At 46.6% G+C, this 19,311-nt stretch overlaps 1 protein-coding gene across 1 annotated transcript; it reads right to left on the bottom strand.

The window, feature by feature from the left end:
- Nucleotides 1-171: 171 nt before the first annotated feature.
- BTBD18 (BTB domain containing 18) lies at nucleotides 172-7,157 on the bottom strand. The gene is made up of 2 exons (XM_007998150.3): nucleotides 6,946-7,157; nucleotides 172-2,809 (listed from the first exon to the last, which is right to left on the bottom strand). Exons 1-2 carry the CDS (start codon nucleotides 7,067-7,069, stop codon nucleotides 792-794), a joined length of 2,142 nt encoding a protein of 713 aa, XP_007996341.3. The 5' UTR covers nucleotides 7,070-7,157; the 3' UTR covers nucleotides 172-791.
- Nucleotides 7,158-19,311: the final 12,154 nt, after the last annotated feature.

Raw genomic sequence — 19,311 nt, 5'->3', positions numbered from 1 at the left:
AGGCGGGGTTTCACCATGTTGGCCAGGCTGGTCTCAAACTTCCGACCTCAAGTGATACACCTGCCTTGACCTCCCAAAGTGCTGGGGTTAACAGGCATGATGAGCCACCACACCTGGCCTGACCTGGAACTTTTAGGGTCTCTGGTAAAACATGAAAAATACTTGTAAAAATTATGGGAGCAAAGTAAATAATTTATTTTTTTAAAAAAGCAACTATCTTTTTCAACTTACTTTTTGGAAGTAATGATGGAAGTACATCTTCTTGTCCCCTGCAGAGGTTTTAGCTAGACTTCCTAATACTGGCAGTAAATAAGCCCCATGTTAGGTGCTGGACAGCATCCATCACTCCCACCCACATAGTATTCCACCCAACACTGTTTACACCTTCCTCTGGAACATTTTCTTAAACAGTACACCACCACAGAAGGTGTTCTTTCCCAGCTTTTCCTAAATTACCAGTGACTGGATGCCTTATGACCTGAGAGACCTGACCTTGGCTGTTACCTATGACCCACTAGAACTGGGGAGCACACAGTTTAAGCTGTCACTAACTGGAAAATAGATTACAAAATAAGATGGTTCAAATTCATAATTTTCTATGTGTGGTACCCTTGGCTTCTGCCTGGCTTCCGAGGCTTAGGGAGGGGAGGAAGGGACCTACAAAGAGCCAGGGGTACACCTGCCTCTTGTGCCAAGAGGAAAGGGCATGTGCCAGCTTCTCTGTCAATAAGCCTTTTGCTAGCTAACACTTCCCACCCTCCCAGGGCCCCTCACCTGCCCTCCCCCCTCCACTATGTTAGTATATCTACCTCTGTTTCTGACTCTGAGGAAGGGTCAGGCCATACGGAGGGAACACTAGTGGGTACCAGCCTCCCCTCTGCTGTCCAGTCCACCACATCAATCTCTTCCTCTTCAGAGCTCGCAGGAAGTGAGCCTAGTAGTTCAGAGTGATCAGATACCTCCTTGCCTGCCTTGGGAGAAGGGTATAATAACTCATCTGTAGTCAGGGAGACTTCCAGCCCAGTCTCCACCCAGTTTGAGCAGGGAGGTGAGAGGTCCCCATAAGACCTCTGGGGAATATCAAGGGAGCTGACATGGAGAAGTTTGTCTTCCTGACCATCCAGTGGCTGGGAGCTGGTAATTTCAAGGTCTGGTGTCCAAGGGCCTCCTACTGAAAGCACTTCTCCACTCACCTCAGAGGGCATGACAAGGGGGCTAAGGAGCTCAGCTGTCTCTTTGTTCTCACCAGCAGGTTCCTTCTCCAATTCTGTGAGCTCCCTGGGCCAGAGTTCCATGTCTGGTAGACACCATTCTTCCCCTTCCATCCAGTTCTTTCCTGTTTCTGTCAGATGGTAGGTAGGGGTTCTACAGCCCTCAGCCCCAGGACTCTCCAGAGACCCTATAGGTGGTTCAATGTCTGAGCCACAGAGCATGAAGTCCAGGATCTCCTCCAGCTCACTGGTGGCAGCAGCACTTGTGATTCGGTACTCCTCAGCCTCACAGGGTTGTTCCAGCAAGGCTGTGTCAAATGCATAGGGCTCTCTGCAGTCAATAGCCAACATAGGTTCCTTCTCTACCAGTTCTGGACTGGACCCAAACTCTGACTTCACCACTGGGTGGTCTGGGGAGTGGCTAGCAGAGACCAGAATGTCTTGTAGCCTAGTGCACACCGAGGAGTCCTGACACAGTTCTATTCTAGTAGATGACATTTCCTGCTCATTACTAGAGAATGGCTGAGTTCCTGAAGGCTCTTGGAAGTCTCCTCCAGGATCTGGGATCTGGGGGCTATCTTGAGAGTTTTTGAGGGGAGGTTCTTGCACCACTTCCCAGCAAGTCCCATTGACAATCTTCCTAAGTTTAACTCTCCCAACCTGCCCCTCCTCTGCAGATTCTGAGTTAGGTGCTCTGACTTCAGGGCTCCGCTTCTTGCTCCCACCTGTCTTTCCCAGACCAGATGGGCTTGGGGTGGTCTGTAGAGGACTAGCTCTCCCTGGTTTTAGCTTATCCTCTGGTGCTTCTTTATTTACACTCCTCTGCCGCCAAAGACGCCGGCCAGGGGTTGCAGGTACTGAGCTAGGTCCACTTAAAATGCTGGAAGGCTTTGATGTACAGATATCAGGAGATGGCTTTGAGCGACTGAGCCTGATCTTTCTGGGCAACAGGTGTTTGTCCACAGAGGGGTACAAGCTGGGTGGGGAGAGCACTGTAGTATCAAGGGCAGTGTCATTCTTGTTCTCTCTAGGCCCTTGACTATGGCTTGATGGTGAAGAGCTTTTTTCTTGTGGAGTTGGGCAGGCTCTGGCCTTCCTCTTGAGCAGAAGAGTGCCAGACAGATTGTCTGCATTCTGCCGGTTGTTCTCCTGAGGCCCCTCTTCCTTCCCCAAGGACTTCAATCTTATTGCCCCAAGAGGACAAGGAGTCCGAGTAGCAGGCAGTGGGGTGTGAGGGTGGTGGCTGGGTGTCACCACTCTGGCAGAGATTGGTGCAGCACTTGTTGGTTGTAAGCACTCTCGGTTCAGTCTTCGGCCCTGTGGGGCCTTCACCAACTTTCCACCCTCAAGCTGAAGGGATTCCAGCTCAGACACACGGAGCTGACGGGCAGCAGATAGCACATCCTGGGCTTCTTCTTGAGATACTTCCATTTCTGAGGTATACAGGAAGTCCACCAGCTTCCTAAGTGTGCTGATCTTCAGGCCGCCCAGCTCCAGCACCACCTTCCGACCCTGAGCTGGCCTCTCCCGCTCCAGGCGCTCTGTGAAGAAGGGGCTGTAAGCTGACAGGATGCAGCAGTGAGCTGGAACTGCCTCACCTGAAGGGAAACCCAAATACTTTTGTTATCTCAGGTAGACTGGCATGTTCATGGGGTAAGCACAGACATTACTACCCAAATGTACTGCCCCTTCTCTTATTTCCTTCCATGGGACTTCAAGTAAAAGAAAATGATTCTTCTGCCTGCCTGGAAGCTTCTGCCATTACCTTTTGCCTAGCTAACTTTTTTTTTTTTTTTTTTTTTTTAAGATACTCTCACTCAGTCACCCAGGCTGGAGTGCAGTGGTGCAGTATCAGCTCACTGCAACCTCCGCCTCCCGGGTTCAAGCAATTCTCCTGCCTCAGCCTCCCGAGTAGCTGGGATTACAAGCACACGCTGCCACACCCGGCTAATTTTTGTATTTTTAGTAGAGACAGGGTTTCACCTTGTTGGTCAGGCTGGTCTCGAACTCCTGACCTCAGGTGATCCACCTGCCTCGGCCTCCCAGAGTGCTGGAATCACAGGCCTCGTGAACCACCGTGTACAGCCCGCTAACTTGTTTCTTTATTCTCAAAATCTACCTTTGTCATCACTTCCTTCAGAAAGCCTCCTGGGGCTGAGTGCAGTGCCACATGGTTGTAATCCCAACTACTAGGGAGGCTGAGGCAGGAAGATTGCTTGAGTCCAGGACTTTGAGACTAGCCTGGGCAACACAGTGATACCGTGACTCAAAAAAAAAAAAAAAAAGCCTTCCTTCACCCCACCACAAGTCTGAGTTAGGTGTTCCTGGGCAGAGGTACTCTAGCTATCATGGCACTTAGCTATCTGTATTGTAATTATCCATCTCCTTCACTAAGCTGTAACTCTGTGAGGACAGGGACCATATCTGTCTTTCTCACTGAGATATATTCAGTGCCTGACACAAAATAGAGGATCATCATTCTTGCTGAATTTAATTTTATTGACTCACACAAGACTTCAAAAACTTTTATAGAAGCAAGTTGTGGTCTAACAGAAAGAGCTATGGAGGTGGACTATCTGCTGTGCTCTAGCCGTCTGTTCTGAGCCCCCTTCTCATTTAATGGGGACTTCCCAGGTAATCTCACTTCGTTTCTTCCATGGCTTTAATTACAAAAGGCTTGCTGATGATTCCCAGATCCATACCTCTGCCTAGATCCCTTTCCTGAGGGAGTGAACATACCACAGCTAGCATGTCTACATATATGCCTCACCAGCACCTTGAATGCAACTTTTCCAGAAAATGAACTTATTCCCCACCCGAAAAACCTCTCATTTTCTACTTCAAAGTAAGGCATCATATTCACCCAGTTGCCTGAGCTTGAAAACCAGAAGTCATTTTTAATTTCCCCTCCCTTACCCATCACATCTAATTTAAATATCAGGGTTGTTGGTTTTTGTTTTTGTTTTTTTGAGACAGAGTCTCGCTCTGTGGCACAGGCTGGAGGGCAATGGAGCAATCTCAGCTCACTGCAACCTCCGCCTCCTGGGTTCAAGCAATTCTCCTGCCTCAGCCTCCCGAGTACCTGGGATTACAGCCGTCCGCCACCGTGCCCGGCTAATTTTTGTATTTTTAGTAGAGAGGGGGTTTCACCATGTTGGCCAGGCTGGTCTTGAACTCCTGACCTCAGGTGATCCACCCGCCTTGGCCTCCAAGGCAGACAGATTGCTTTAGCCCAGGAGTTTGAGACCAGCCTAGGCAATATGGCAAAACCGTTTCTATTAAAAATACAAACAATTAGCTGACCGGGTGGTATATGCCTGTAGTCCCAGCTACTCAGGAGGCTGAGGTAGGATAACCACCGGAGCCCGGGAGGTTGAGTTTGCAGTGAGCTATGATTGTGTCACTGCTCCAGCCTGGTTGGCAGAGGGAGACCCTGTCTCAAAAAACAAAACAACCCTGGCCGGGTGTGGTGGCTCATGCCTGTAATCCCAGCACTTTGGGAGGCTGAGGTGGGAGGATCACTTGAGCACAGGAGTTTGAGACTAACCTAGGCAAAACAGTGAGACCCTGTCTCTAAAAAGAAAAAAAAAAAAACAAAAACAGAATTTGAGCCCAGAGAGTCTGGCTACAGAGTCTATGCCCTTAACCACTTCAGCAATTTTTGTAAACTCTCTTTAATAGCTCATATTTTTATCTTCTCAATGCCTTAATTCAGACCACCATCCCTTCTCTCCTGGATTATGAAACAGCTGCCTATCTAGGCTCAGTAACCAGTAATGGCTGAATGTTGTTTCTAAAGCAGGTATCAGATTATAACCTCCTGCATAAAACTGTTCAGTACATTTCCCAGTGTCCTGAAATACCTACTTCCTTTGCATGACACTTCAGACCTCACATGTTTACTAATTTCTCTTTTCCTCTCTGGTCAATACACCTTTTATAGTCTGCTCTAGTAATAATGAACAAATCCCTTGGTCACATCTCTGAACCTGTATACATGCTGCTTTCTGCCAGGAAAAATTGTTCCCTGCTTCCTCCCACTTGTTTGTCCTTCAGATCTCACCTAAGAGGTTATTCCAAGAAAAGTTCCCTAACCTTGTCTCCCAGTCTCCTCAAGTCTGTGAAGGATGTTCCTTTTTTATCCTCCTAAGTCTGCCTATACTTACCCAATTATATTTTTAATATATTGCACAGTTACTTGAATGCACTGGATATTTGAATGTCTTCCCCTTATAAGATTTCCTTAAGAAGAGGAACTTTTGTATGACCACGGTAGCAGTGTTTAGCATACAACAGGCAACTGATAGTTTTTTTCTTTATTTGGAATTAAATAGTCAATCTCAGCTCTGCACTTACTAAGAGAAGCAGCAGGCAAATCACTTAACTGTAGTCCTCAACTCATTCCTATGTAGAATTGGAACTATATAGCTAAGACTTCTCTTACAAGACTTAGAATCAAATGAGACACTATACTGTATGTACTCCACAAACTGTAGAGTGGTATACAATATTGGTTATCATAATTTTTTTTTATAAATGAAGAAATTGAGCCCCAGAGAGATGAAGTTACCTGCCCATTTGACAGTTACTAAGTAACTGTCTTCTAATCTTGGGCCTTGTACATTATATATCAGGGTCTACTTTATGCTGAATTAATATTTCCAGTGTGAAGTGAAGGGGTGGAAATAAGCTATACATTTTAGTTTTAGCATCAAACAGCAAAAGTCATCAATTTGAAGATTAAAAAATTAAGCAGGCCAGGCGCAGAGGCTCACGCCTGTAATCCCAGCACTTTGGGAGGCTGAGGCGGGCAAATCATGTGGTCAGGAGTTTGAGACCAGCCTGGCCAACATAGTGAAACCCCATCTCTACTAAAAATACAAAAAATTAGCCGGGTGTGGTGGCACGCACCTGTTGTCCCAGCTACTCGGGAGGCTGAGGCAGGAGAATTGCTTGAACCCAGGAGGCGGAGGTTGCAGTGAGCCGAGACCAAGCCATTGCACTCCAGCCTGGGTGACAGAGTGAGACGCTGTCTCAAAAACAAAAAAACAAAAAAAAAAAGAAAAGAAAATGGGAAAATGGGGTTGGACGTGGTGGCTGACGCCTGTAATCCCAGCACTTTGGGAGGCTGAGGCGGGTGGATCACTTGAGGCCAGGAGTTTGAGACCAGCCTGGCCATCATGGCAGAACCTCATCTCTACTAAAAATACAAAAATTAGCTGGGCCTAGTGGTACATGCCTATAATCCCAGCTACTTGAGAAGGCTAAGGCATGAGAATCACTTGAACCCAGGAGGTGGAGGTTGCAGGGAGCTGTGACTGTGCCACCACACTCCTGCCTGGGCAAGAGAGTGAGACTCTCAAAAAAAGGAAAACATAATAGTATCATCTAACACATACTGTGGTTGGTACATTAAAAGCACTATTCTAAGTGCTTACCCACATTAACTCAATCTTCACAACCATCCCATTGGAATATTATCCATGTTATATAGAATTTATCTGCTTATAAAACTTTACAATTAGATTCATTATTTAAGAGAAAGAAGCAAAGTCACAATTTCACTCTTGAAAACAGTAGTAATTGTCCTAGAAACAAACAGCCCTTTACCAACTAGTTTACAGTGGTCATAGGCAGTAACATTTTGCTGATTTTGTCCTTTACCCTCTGGCCCTGAACTCGTTTTATCTTATTCTGTGGTGAGTTTTCAGTTGAATTCCCACCAGTCTCTTACCTTCTGCCTGCAGAAGGACATCACAGAACACATCACTCTGCTGCTGGTGATGAAGCTGCAGAAAAGCTAACCTGAGGAACCGGGGGTTCCTGTATAGGATTTTGGGACTGGCAGGAGAGCACATGTTGGCAGAGTCTTAACAAACCTAGGTTTTCACAGATCAGACTCCTGTAGGTGAGATAATACATTTCAGAGGCATGGTTATATCTAATTTGTTTTTTGTCTTTGAAATGGCAGGGAAATTTTGAACGTGAGAGATAATAGTATATGAGTTGAGTAAACATCAGCCCAGAAATTGTGCCAAGGATATCTCATGAAAGAAAATTATCATAGTGGTTACATGTGGGAGCTCAGAGATAAGCCTAGGTTTGGGTCTCGGCTCTATTTATTAGCCTAGCTGTATAATCTCACACAGGTGACCTAACTTCTCTGAGTCTCACTTTCCTATTCATGAAATGGAATAATAGTACTTACCTTGTAGGGTTGTTTTAAAGATTAAATGAGTCAGTGAAGGTAAAGTTGCTTAGCACAGTGAGTGCCTGGCACAAAATAACTACCATGCCCCAAATGGTAGCTATTATCCTTCAACCTTCCTCATTTCCATTACCACTGAGACTCAACTGCTACAATGCTGACTACTTATACTCTTCCTGAGCACCACATCCTAGCTCCGTAGGTATAATCTTCAATTTAACACATTTAAGGAAATACTACTGGGTATAAAATTATCTCTAGTAAGTCCTATGCACCTTTTCTCTGAGCTCACTGTATCACACTAACCAGCAGAGGGTGCACAATAAAGAAGAGAAGCCTCTGACTCTGCGGGAAGGTCTCTCACAGAACCGAGGACATTGCCACCCTTGGCTGGGTGTACTTGACCAAAGTGAGCCTGACTGACCCTGGCAGTAGGGAAAGAATTTGGCCTTTAGGTTTGTATAGTTAATTACCAGGCTAACAATGGAGCAAGGATAGTTAAGCATTTTACCCCTCCCAAAACAAACTGAGTATTCTGACTTCAGGTTTATGTCCAGCTTTTTAGCATCGAAACCCCACTCACTGCACAGCTGTGTTCCTTTCCTGGAATGCAGTTTTCTATCAGGTAGCACTGAGAGTCCGAACAGTTCACGTCAAAACTATCAGGAAAGAAGAGTGAAAAGGTAAATTAAGAGAAGGCAGGCTTGGCCGGGCGGGGTGGCTCACGCCTGTTATCCCAGCACTTTAGGAGGCCGAGGCAGGTGGATCACCTGAGGTTAGGAGTTCGAGACCAGTCTGGCCAACATGGTGACTCCCGTCTCTAAAAATACGAAAATTAGCCGGGCATGGTGGCAGGCGCCTGTAATCCCAGCTACTCGGGAGGCTGAGGTGGGAGAATCGCTTGAACCTGGGAGGCGGAGGTTGCAGACAGAGCCACTGCACTCCAGCCTGGGCGACAGAGGGAGACTCCGTCTCAAATAAATAAATAAATAAATAAATAAATTTAAAAATAAAAAAATAAAAAAATAAATTCCCATCCCAGTAAGAGATGTGGATGGAGGATGGCAGCTGTTGCAAGGGCCCTGGGGAAGCTTCCCAATCCACGAGCGCCCGGCCTTGTCCCCAGACCCAACCTGGAATAGCTTTGCGGTAGACTTTGCTCCTGTTGCCCTCTCTGTGCTTGTCCTCTGTCCAGCCTGCCTTGCTTCCTCTCAATGTCCAGCGTTGAGTCGGGAGGCTGAGCAAAGAAGCGCAGGTGGGCCAACGGCTGAGTGCTTCACCTCCCCGCCCAGAAGCAAGGGAATCGGTGTTGGCGGAAAAAGCGGGGCTTCAGGGAGAGCCCTGCAAAGCGGGGTGCCCCGCACGCTTGGGCGCCCTGGCCCAACTCCTTTGAAGAAAGATTTCTAGGCGCGAGGGTTTCTGGGAATGGAGCGTGGGGATCCGGGAGGCCCAAATTCAGGACTTCCCGTCACGGCCACCTCCACCAGCACAGACTTTGCAGGCAGCCCCTGGCGCCCTTGTATCTCTGCGGGCCGCGGCACCCACATGCACTGAGTGGTGGTGATAGCGAGGGTTGTGAGGCCACGCGGCCAGCGCCACACACCTCGTGCCACCGCCCTGGCGCGCTGCGCGTCGCAGAACCCTACGCCCCTCCTCCTCCCCAGCCCTCGGGCCTACGTCCCCCGGAATACGTCATTCCCATTGGCCGAAGGCTCCCGGGAGAACCAATCAGAGCAGGAGGAGCGCTTTGGGCGGGAGGCTAAGTCTCGAGGGACTTGAGGGCTGAGGGAAGATGGCTGGGCTGCAAGAGGCAGGGGGATGGGCCCACCGGGAAGGAAGTCTTGTGAAAGCCGTCGTCTTCCTCAGCACTCGATGAAAACACACCGAAAAAGAGGGTAGGGATGCTGTAGTAGAGAGGGCGCCAAGGCGGTTAAGAGTCATGTCCATCTTCCCCTTGAAGAGGCAGCAGATGCCCTTGGCTCTGCTAGGAGCGCTCTAGGCTTAGTGGAGGAAGAGGTCTCTGGATGGCTCTGCTAACACCGGGTCCCCCATATCGCCAATTTAGAAATCCCTTAAGACCGGAGATGTTCTGGAATGAGGTCATTGGGCAGTTTCTGAATTCAGTTTCTTTACTGATTCCACTCCAACCCCAAATCTTGGAGAATTAATCACCCAGGGATTTTGCAGAAATCGCGCCCCCTGGAATGGTCTCCATTATCCTTAGAGAGACGATTTGAAAAAAAAAAAAAGAAAGAAAGAAAAAGTTAATTAGGCCGGGCGCTGTTGTTCACGCCTGTAATTCCAGGACTTTGGGAGGCTGAGTGGGGCGGATCACGAGGTCAGGAGTTAGAGACCAGCCTGGCCAACATGGCGAAACCCCGTCTCTACTAAAAATACAAGAAATTAGCCGGGCCTGGTGGCGCGTGCCAGTAATCCCAGCTACTCAGGAGGTTGAGGCAGGAAAATCGTTTGAACCCGGGAGGCAGAGGCTGCAGTGAGCCGAGATTGCGCCACTGCACTCCAGCCTGGGTGACAGAGCAAGACTCAGTCTCAGGAAAAAAAAAAAAAAAAAAAAAAAAAAGTAGTTAATGTTTCCCAGGCTGTGACGCGATCCCAGCTCACTGCAGCCTCGACTTCTGGAGCTCCAGCAATCCTTCCACCTCAGCTTCCCAAGTAGCTGGGGCTATTGGCGAGTGCCACCACGCCTGGCTGATTTGTTTTTCTTTTCTTTTTTTTTGGAAACAAGAGTTTCACTCTTTTTGTCCAGGCTGGTGTGCAAGGCATGATCTTGGCTCACTGCAACCTTCACCTCCGGGTTCAAGCAATTCTCCTGCCTCAGCCTCCTGAGTAGCTGGGATTACAGGCATGCACCACCATGCCCAGCTAAGTTTTGTATTTTTAGTAGATACGGGGTTACACCATGTTGGCCAGACTGGTTTCGAACTCCTGGCCTCAGGTGATCCACCTGCCTTGGCCTCCCAAAGTGCTGGAATTACAGACGTGAGCTACTGCGCTTGGACTGATTTTCTTTTTCTTCTTTTCTCTCTTTCTTTTTCCCCTTCCTTCTCTCCCTTCCTTCCTCCTTTCTTTCTCTTGTTCTCTTTCTTTTCTTTTCCTTCCCTCCCTTCCTTCCTTTCTTCCCTCTTTCCTTCTTTCTTTTTTTCTTCTTTCTTCAGTATGTTCTTTCTTTCGTTCATTCTTTCGCTCTTTTCATTCGTTCTTTTCTTTTTTAAAATAGAGACAGGGTCGGCTGGGCGTGGTGGCTCACACCTGGAATCCCAACACTTTGGGAGGCTGAGGCGGGTGGATCACGAGGTCAGGGGTTTGAGACAAGCCTGGCCACCATGATGAAACCCTGTCTCTACTAAAAATACAAAAATTAGCTGGGCATGGTGGCACACACCTGTAATCCCAGCTGCTGGGGCGGCTGAGCCAGGAGAATGGCTTGAACCCAGGAGGAAGAGGTTGGAGTGAGCCAAGATCATGCCACTGCACTCCAGCCTGGGTGACAGAGCAAGACTCCATCTCGAAATAAGTAAGTAAATAAATAAATAAATAAAATAAAGACAGGGTCTCCCTACATTACCCGGGCTGGTCTCAAACTCCTGGGCTCAATTGATCCTCCCACCTTGGCCTCCCAAAGTGCTGGCATTACAGGCATGAGCCACCGAGCCCGACGCAGAGACAATTTATTTAGCCCAGTTCCTGACTGGAATCAGCTGTTTTCAGGGATGATACTAAAATTAAATTATCTCAAGATTTATTATTATTATTATTATTTTTGTGAGACTGAGTCTCCCTCTGTTGCCCAGGCTGGAGTGCAGTGGCATGATCTTGGTTCACTGCAGCCTCCACCTCCTGGGTTCAGGTGATTCTGCAGCCTCAGCCTCCCAAGTAGCTGGGATTATAGGCACTCACCACCACGCCTGGCTAATTTTTGTATTTTTAGTAGAGGTAGGGTCTCACCGTGTTGGCCAGGCTGGTCTCAAACTCCTGACCTCAGGCGATCCGCCTGCCTCGGCTTCCCAAAGTGCTGGGATTACAGGTGTGAGCCAGCGTGCCTGGCCTAATTATCTCAAGATTAAATATATACAGAGAATGCCAACCCATGGTATAATTCTGGACAGCAGTTCTTTCCCGTGTAGGTTAGGACCTAGGCCCTGGCTTCAGTTATTGCCCCTCAGTAGATAGTCTGTGATGTCCAACTGTGGGTGAGAATGGCTGAGTCCAAAGCTGCTGGTGACAAAGTGGGGTGAATTGAAACGAACCAGCTCCCACTGAGGTCAACTGGAGGTAGAAAGGAAGAAAGACGCCTAAGACAAGGGGAACGTGCAAAGGGACAAAACGTAGAGGGGTGAGGGTACAGCGTGCCCAAATGTCTTTATTGATATCTAACACCTTTTCAAAAATGATTTGAGGTTGGTTGAGATGGTGGTGTGGGGAGTGCATTTCCAAGTCAGGTACTATTTCCCCTAGGCTGATGTTGAGATGGAGAAAAAACAAGGAACAGAAAACATTTTTGGTTGCCGTTGTCTTACTTTGAAGAAGAGGCAATTAGTGAGAGGACATAAAACTTAGCAGAAGGAGGACAGATTTTAGATGTCAGTGGCAGCAACAACAGCACAACACACACACACACGTAAACAAGCAATGAAAACAAAAGAGAAGGCAGAACAACCCTTGTTTATGGCATCTGTTACTATAGAATCAGAACTTGATTGGGCAGGTAGAGTACCAGTATACATGACTGTGTGGAAGTGTAAGGAAATTGTAAATGTATATCTTCTCATTAATATATTGCCATGAGGATTAAATTAATTTTCAAGAAGTGGAGAGGACTTCTTATTTTTTTAATCTAACATCATTTTAGTTAAATCTTGTGTTGGTAGAATTTCTTAAGGTGGCTCAGGCCGGTAATCCCAGCACTTTGTGGAGGCTGAGGCAGGCAGATCACTTGAGGTCAGGAGTTCGAGAGCAGCCTGGCCAACATGGCAAAACCCTGTCTCTACTAAAAATACAAAAATTAGCTGGGCATGGTGGTGGGCACCTATAATCCCAGCTACTTGGGAGGCTGAGGCAGGAGAATTGCATGAACCTAGTAGGCGGAGGTTGCAGTGAGCTGACATCACACCACTGCACTTCAGCCTAGGCGACAGAGCAAGACTCTGTTTCAAAAAAAAAGAAAGAGAGATAATTATAACTTCTAAAGGGATTGATAAATGGCCATCCTATCCAGGGCTTCAAAAATGACAAACTTTGATTGTAATGTGTAACCACCAGAGGGTAGAAAGGAGTAAAAATATTTTGTTTTTCTTTGTATGGATAACCAGTGGGGTTTTGGAGTTGAATTTTTAAAATTTATTCTTGGCATTCAGAGGCTCACTCTGTCTCCCAAGCTGGAGTGCAGACACAATCTTGGCTCACTGCAACCTCCACCTCCTGAGTTCAAGCAATTCTCCTGTCTCAGCCTCCCGAGTAGCTGGGACTACAGGTGCATGACACCACGCCTGGCTAATTTTTGTATTTTTAGTAGAGATGAGGTTTCACCATATTGGTCAGGCTGGTCAGGAACTCTTGACTTCTGGTGATCCACCTGCCTTGGCCTCCCAAAGTGCTGGGATTACAGGTGTGAGCTACCGCACCCAGCCTTATTTTATTTTTGAGACAGGGTCTCACTTTGTCACCTAGGCTGGAGTGCAGTGGCACAAACACAGCTCACTGCAGCCTTGAACTCCTGGGCTTAAGCAATCCTCCTACCTCAGCCTCCCAAATTAGCTGGGACCACAGGTATGCACCACTATGCCCGCTAATTGTTTTTTTAAAGTTTTTTTTTGTAGAGATGAGGGTCTTGCTGTGTTTCCCAGGCTGGTCTTGAACTCCTGGGCTTAAACGATCCTCCTGCCTTGGCCTCCAAAATGCAGGGATTACAGGCATTAGCCACTGTACCTGGCTGTTTTAGTCTATTTTAGAACTAGAATCATCACAGCATAACACTCTGCCCTATATAAGAATTTTAATACTTCTTTTTAAAACACACTTTTTTTTCCTCTCTCAGCTTTTTCTTAATATTTCACCACTTTATGGTATCTTGTTTTTCTGGTTTTGTATGTGGTAATGATTGTAGATGGGGACATGAAACTTTGAGGGTTTGTAAAACTGAGCACCGAATGTAATATTCCATGCATCAAAACAAAAGAAAAAAAGAAAGAAAAAAACATAAAACAATTCTGTATGTCTAAAACACATCTTCTGTCTATTGACTTCTCTCCATTTTTACTGCTGCCCTAATCCAAATCCCTGTCACTGCAGCTTGACCAGTACAATAGCCTTTAAACTCCTCTTGGACGGGGCATAGTAGTTCACATCCGTAATCATGGCACTTTGGGAGGCCAAGGCAAGCAGATCACTTGAGGTCAGGAGTTTCAGACTAGCCTGGCCAACATGGCAAAACCCAGTCTCTACTAAAAATACAGAAATCGGTGGGGCGCGGTGGCTCACGCCTGTAATCCCAGCACTTTGGGAGGCCGAGGTGGGCGGATCACGAGGTCAGGAGATCGAGACCATCCTGGCTAACACGGTGAAACCCCATCTCAACTAAAAATACAAAAAATTAGCCGGGCGTGGTGGTGGGCACCTATAGTCCCAGCTACTCGGGAGGCTGAGGCAGGAGAATGGCGTGAACCTGGGAGGCTGAGCTTGCAGTGATCCGAGATTGCACCACTGCACTCCAGCCTGGGCGACAGAGCGAGACTCCATCTCAAAAAAAAAAAAAAAAAACAGAAATCAGTTGGGTGTGGTGGTTCATGCCTGTAATCCCAGCTACTGGGGAGGCTGAGGCAGAAGAATCGCTTGAACCCAGGAGGTGGAGGTTATAGTCAGCTGAGATGGCACCACGGCACTCCAGCCTGGGCAACAGAGTGAGACTCTGTCTCAAAAAAATAAAAAATAAATAAATTAATTAACTTGTCTTGCTTTCACTGTTATGCCTCTTTAATCTATTTTTGCATAAATCTATCAAAGACCATTTCTTTCTTTCTTTCTTTTTTTTTTTTTTTAATTTATTTTTATTTATTTATTTATTTTTTTGAGACGGAGTCTCGCTGTGTCACCCAGGCTGGAGTGCAGTGGTGTGATCTTGGCGCACTGCAACCTCCACCTCCCGGGTTCAAGCAATTCTCTGCCTCAGCCTCTTGAGTAGCTGGGATTACAGGTTCCTGCCGCCACACCCAGCTAACTTTTTTGTATTTTTAATAGATACGGGGTTTCACCATCTTGGCCAGGCTGGTCTTCAACTCCTGAGCTCGTGATTCACCCGCCTCGGCCTCCCAAAGTGCTGGGATTACAGGCATGAGCCACGGTGCCTGGCTGCTCAATTCTTTCTTTCTTTTTTTTTTTTTTTTGGAGATAGAGTTGCGCTCTGTCACCCAGGCCAGAGTGCAGTGGCCTGATCATGGCTCATTGCAGCCTGGAACTCCTGGGTTCAAGTGATCCTCCCGCCTCAGCCTTCCGAGGAGCTGGAACCACAGGCTCATGCCACCACACCTAGCTAATTATTTTTATTTTTATTTTATTTTATAGAGATGAGGTCTTGCTGTTTTATAGAGATGAGGTCTTGCTATGTTGCCCAGGCTGTCTTGAACTCCTGAACTCCTGCCTCAGCCTCTCAAAGTGCTTGGATTACTGGCATGAGCTATTGCACCCACCCAGATCTTTTAAAAATGTGATCATCTCATTCTGTTTAAAACCCCCTGGCCGGGCGTTGTGGCTTAAACCTGTAATCCCAGCACTTTAGGAGGCCGAGGCAGGTGGATCACAAGGTAAGCAGTTCAAGACCAGCCTGGCCAGGATGATGAAACCCCATCTCTACTAAAAATACACAAATTAGCTGAGCATGGTGGCGGGTGCCTGTAATTCCAGCTACTCGGGAGGCTGAGGCAGGATAATTTGGTTGAACCCGAGAGGCGGAGGTTGCAGTGAGCTGAGATCACACCACTGCACTCCAGCCTGGGTGACAGAGGGAGACTCCGTCTCAAAAACAACAACAACAAAAAACAAAACGAAACAAAACAAAAAACAAAACCAAAAAACCCCATAGGTTTTCCTCTACCTAAGAATAAAAATACAAACTTTATTCTCTGAGCTATAGAAAACTTCTCAGTCTTGATTCTCATCTATTCCTCCATCCTCCTCGTTTCCAGTGCTCTCTGCTGGGGGCAGTATGTTTCAGCTCCATACCTCAGGGCTTATATCTTCTTACTTACTTGGCTGCTTCTTATCATTTAGATTTCAACATTTTCTTTTCTTTTTGTTTTTTCAAGATGGAGTTTTGCTCTTGTTTGAGATGGAGTGCAATGGCGCGGTCTCCGCTCACCGCAACCTCTGCCTCCCGGGTTCAAGCGATTCTCCTGCCTCAGTCTCCCAAGTAGCTGGGAATACAGGCATGCACCACCACACTCAGCTAATTTTGTGTTTGTAGTAGAGACGGGGTTTCTCCATGTTGGTCAGGCTGGTCTCAAACTCCTGACCTCAGGTGATCTGTCCGCCTTGGCCTCCCACAGTGCTGTAATTATAGGCATGAGCCACTGCGCCTGGCAGATTTCAACATTTTCTTTCTTTTTTTCTTTTTTTTTGGAAGCAAGGTCTCCCCTGTTGCCCTGGCTGGAGTGCAGTGGCGCAGTCATGGCTCACTGCAGCCTTACTTTCTCAGGGTCAAGTGATCCTCCCACCTCAGCCTCCTGAGTAGCTGGGACTACAGGCACACGCCACCACATGCAGCTAAAGATTTCAATTTAAATGTCACCTCTCCAGAGAGTTTGCACCTGACATCCAATCTGGAGCAAGCCACAAGTCATTCCCATCAATCTGTTTAAAATCTACATAGTGATCCATCTGACTTTTGTTTATTAATCCTCTCATTCTTTCCTAGAGAAAGAATTCTTTCCTATTCTCTATGAAAACAGAAAACTTTTCTAATCTTGTTATCCTTGACATCTGGTGGAGTACCTGGCTCACAGTAGGTGCTCAAAATAACCCAAGTCGAACTAGTCTTTTTATTTTCTATTAATTGAGTGTGAACAGTTTTTCCCTCAGTCAATGTGTATTAATGCTTATTATACTTTATTTTGAGATAGCCATTTTGGATTATTTACTGATTTACTGAGGGAGACAGGGTCTTGCTCTGTCATCCAGGCTGGAATGCAATGGTGTGATCACAGCTCACCACAGCCTTAACCTCCCAGGCTCAAGTGATCCTCCCACATCAGCCTCCCAAGTAGCTGGAACCACAGGCTTGTCCCACCACGCCTGGCTAATCTTTATTTTTTTGTAGAGACAGTTTTCCTGTTTCAGATAAATTTAAATTTTAACATATTTTTCACCACTAGGTTATCTTTTTTGATTTATATATAATTCTATTTTATTTTATTATTATTTTTTTGAGATGGAGTCTCTGTCACCCAGGCTGGAGTACAGTGGTGCAATATTGACCCATTGCAATCTCTACCTCTTGGGTTCAAGAGATTCTCCTGCCTCAGCCTCCCAAGTAGATGGGATTACAGGCACGTGCCACCACACTCGGCTAATTTTTGTATTTTCAGTAGAGAAGGGGTTTCACCATGTTGGCCAGGCTGCTCTCAAACTCCTGACCTCAAGTGATCCACCTGCCTCGGCCTCCCAAAGTGCTGGGATTACAGGCTTGAGCCACCATGCCTGGCCTATTTTAAATGTTCATTAATTTTAAATAACTTGACCGGGAATATATAACTAGCAAGCTAAGAGACTTTATTCACTCATTTAGTTGTTGCTAAATATGAGATACAAGGTTGAGCTCTGGGGATAGACCATGAACAAGAAAGACACTATTCATAGAGCTTATCTTCTTTTTTTTTTGAGACAGAGTCTCACCCTGTCACCCAGGCTGGAATGCAATGGTGCGATCTCGGCTCACTGCAACCTCTGCCTCCTGGTTTCAAGCGATTCTCCTGCCTCAGCCTCCGGAGTAGCTGGGATTACAGGCATGTGCCACCACGCACCACGCCTGGCTAATTTTTTGTATTTTTTTTTTTTTTTTTTTTTTTGAGACGGAGTCTTGCTCTGTAGCCCGGGCTGGACTGCAGTGGCCGGATCTCAGCTCACTGCAAGCTCCGCCTCCCGGGTTTACGCCATTCTCCTGCCTCAGCGTCCGGAGTAACTGGGACTACAGACGCTCGCCACCTCGCCCGGCTAGTTTTTTGTATTTTTAGTAGAGACGGGGTTTCACCGTGTTAGCCAGGATGGTCTCGATCTCCTGACCTCGTGATCCGCCCGTCTTGGCCTCCCAAAGTGCTGGGATTACAGGCTTGAGCCACCGCGCCCGGCCAATTTTTTGTATCTTTAGTAGAGACGGGTTTTACCATGTTGACCAGGCTGGTCTCAAACTCCTGAAATCGTGATCTGCCTGCCTTAGCCTCCCAAAGTGCTGGGATTACAGGCGTGAGCCACTGCGCCCAGCCCATGGAGCTTATCTTCTTTTTTTTTTTTTTTTTTTTTTGAGACGGAGTCTCGCTCTGTCGCCCAGGCTGGAGTGCAGTGGCCAGATCTCAGCTCACTGCAAGCTCCGCCTCCCGGGTTTTCGCCATTCTCCTGCCTCAGCCTCCCGAGTAGCTGGGACTACAGGGGCCCGCCACCTCGCCCGGCTAGTTTTTTGTATTTTTTAGTAGAGACGGGGTTTCACCGTGTTAGCCAAGATGGTCTCGATCTCCTGACCTCGTGATCCGCCCGTCTCGGCCTCCCAAAGTGCTGGGATTACAGGGTTGAGCCACCGCGCCCGGCCACCATGGAGCTTATCTTCTGATGGGGGAGACAGAAATATACATACACACAAACGAAAACAAAAGAAAAAGGAAAACAAAATACTTTCAAGTTGTAAGCAGTGATGTGAAGGAAACAAACAAGACCAATCTGCCTGTAGAAAATCATATAACATTCTAGTATGTGGCTCTGATCTAGGAACCAATGAATCAACAAACATTTTTGTGCTGGTTGTTTTCCTTGGATAATTATCTTTGGCTTTTGAACTTGCTATGGAGGACTAGGAATTGATGGGGAATAGAGGTAGAAAATGTGATAAAATAAAAGGAGAAGATTTTTAGGTAACAAGGCTTAAAGGCTGTTCCTATCTTTGTTATAATGTATTCATTTTCAGCTGTAGTTTGTTTAAAGCCCATCAAACAAGTGCTGTAATGCATGTTTGGTTTTTCAACACTTCTGAGGAAAGTCCTTTTTTGGCCACCATAGACCAAATATAGGTCTATGAGACGATAAACCATATATAAGGGAGTGGATAATGACTACATCAGCATGATTAAAAGCACATTCATGCTGAGGAGTTGAATTCCAGTTTAGCTAGGTAAAGATTTAGCTAGGTAAAGGTCAGATTATGATTAATAATGTGTTACTTTAATGTACTGAATGAATAAATGTGGTGCCTTGAAAACACATGATAGTCTCCTACCATCCCAGTCAACATACAGTAGTCCTGTTTCTAGGATTTCTCTTGACCTTTATCTTGACCATAGTGTAACATAATAGAAAGAGCATGGGCTGTGGAGTCAGATTATTGGGGGTTTGCTTAGCCGGATGAGATCAGGCAAATTTCTTCACCTTGTTGGACCTTGATTTTCTCATCTGTGGAATGGTTGTAGTACTATTTCTGTGGTCATGTTTTAGAAGTTTGAGGTAATGAGCCCAAAATACCTCTTACGTGGTAGACACTTCATCATTGGTTGCTATCATTGGGAGTGGCTCACCACTGCAGGGTTTTGGGCAGGGTAGTTACTGAATAATAAAAATAATGATAATGCATTCTTAGTGAGTTTATACTATATGCCATACACTAAGAAATTTTTTTTGTTT

This window comes from Chlorocebus sabaeus, chromosome 1 (assembly GCF_047675955.1).
Source record: "Chlorocebus sabaeus isolate Y175 chromosome 1, mChlSab1.0.hap1, whole genome shotgun sequence".
NCBI classification, from domain to species: domain Eukaryota; kingdom Metazoa; phylum Chordata; class Mammalia; order Primates; family Cercopithecidae; genus Chlorocebus; species Chlorocebus sabaeus.
The sequence above is the reverse complement of the archived record's forward strand: the minus strand, read 5'-3'. Positions and strand labels throughout refer to the sequence as shown.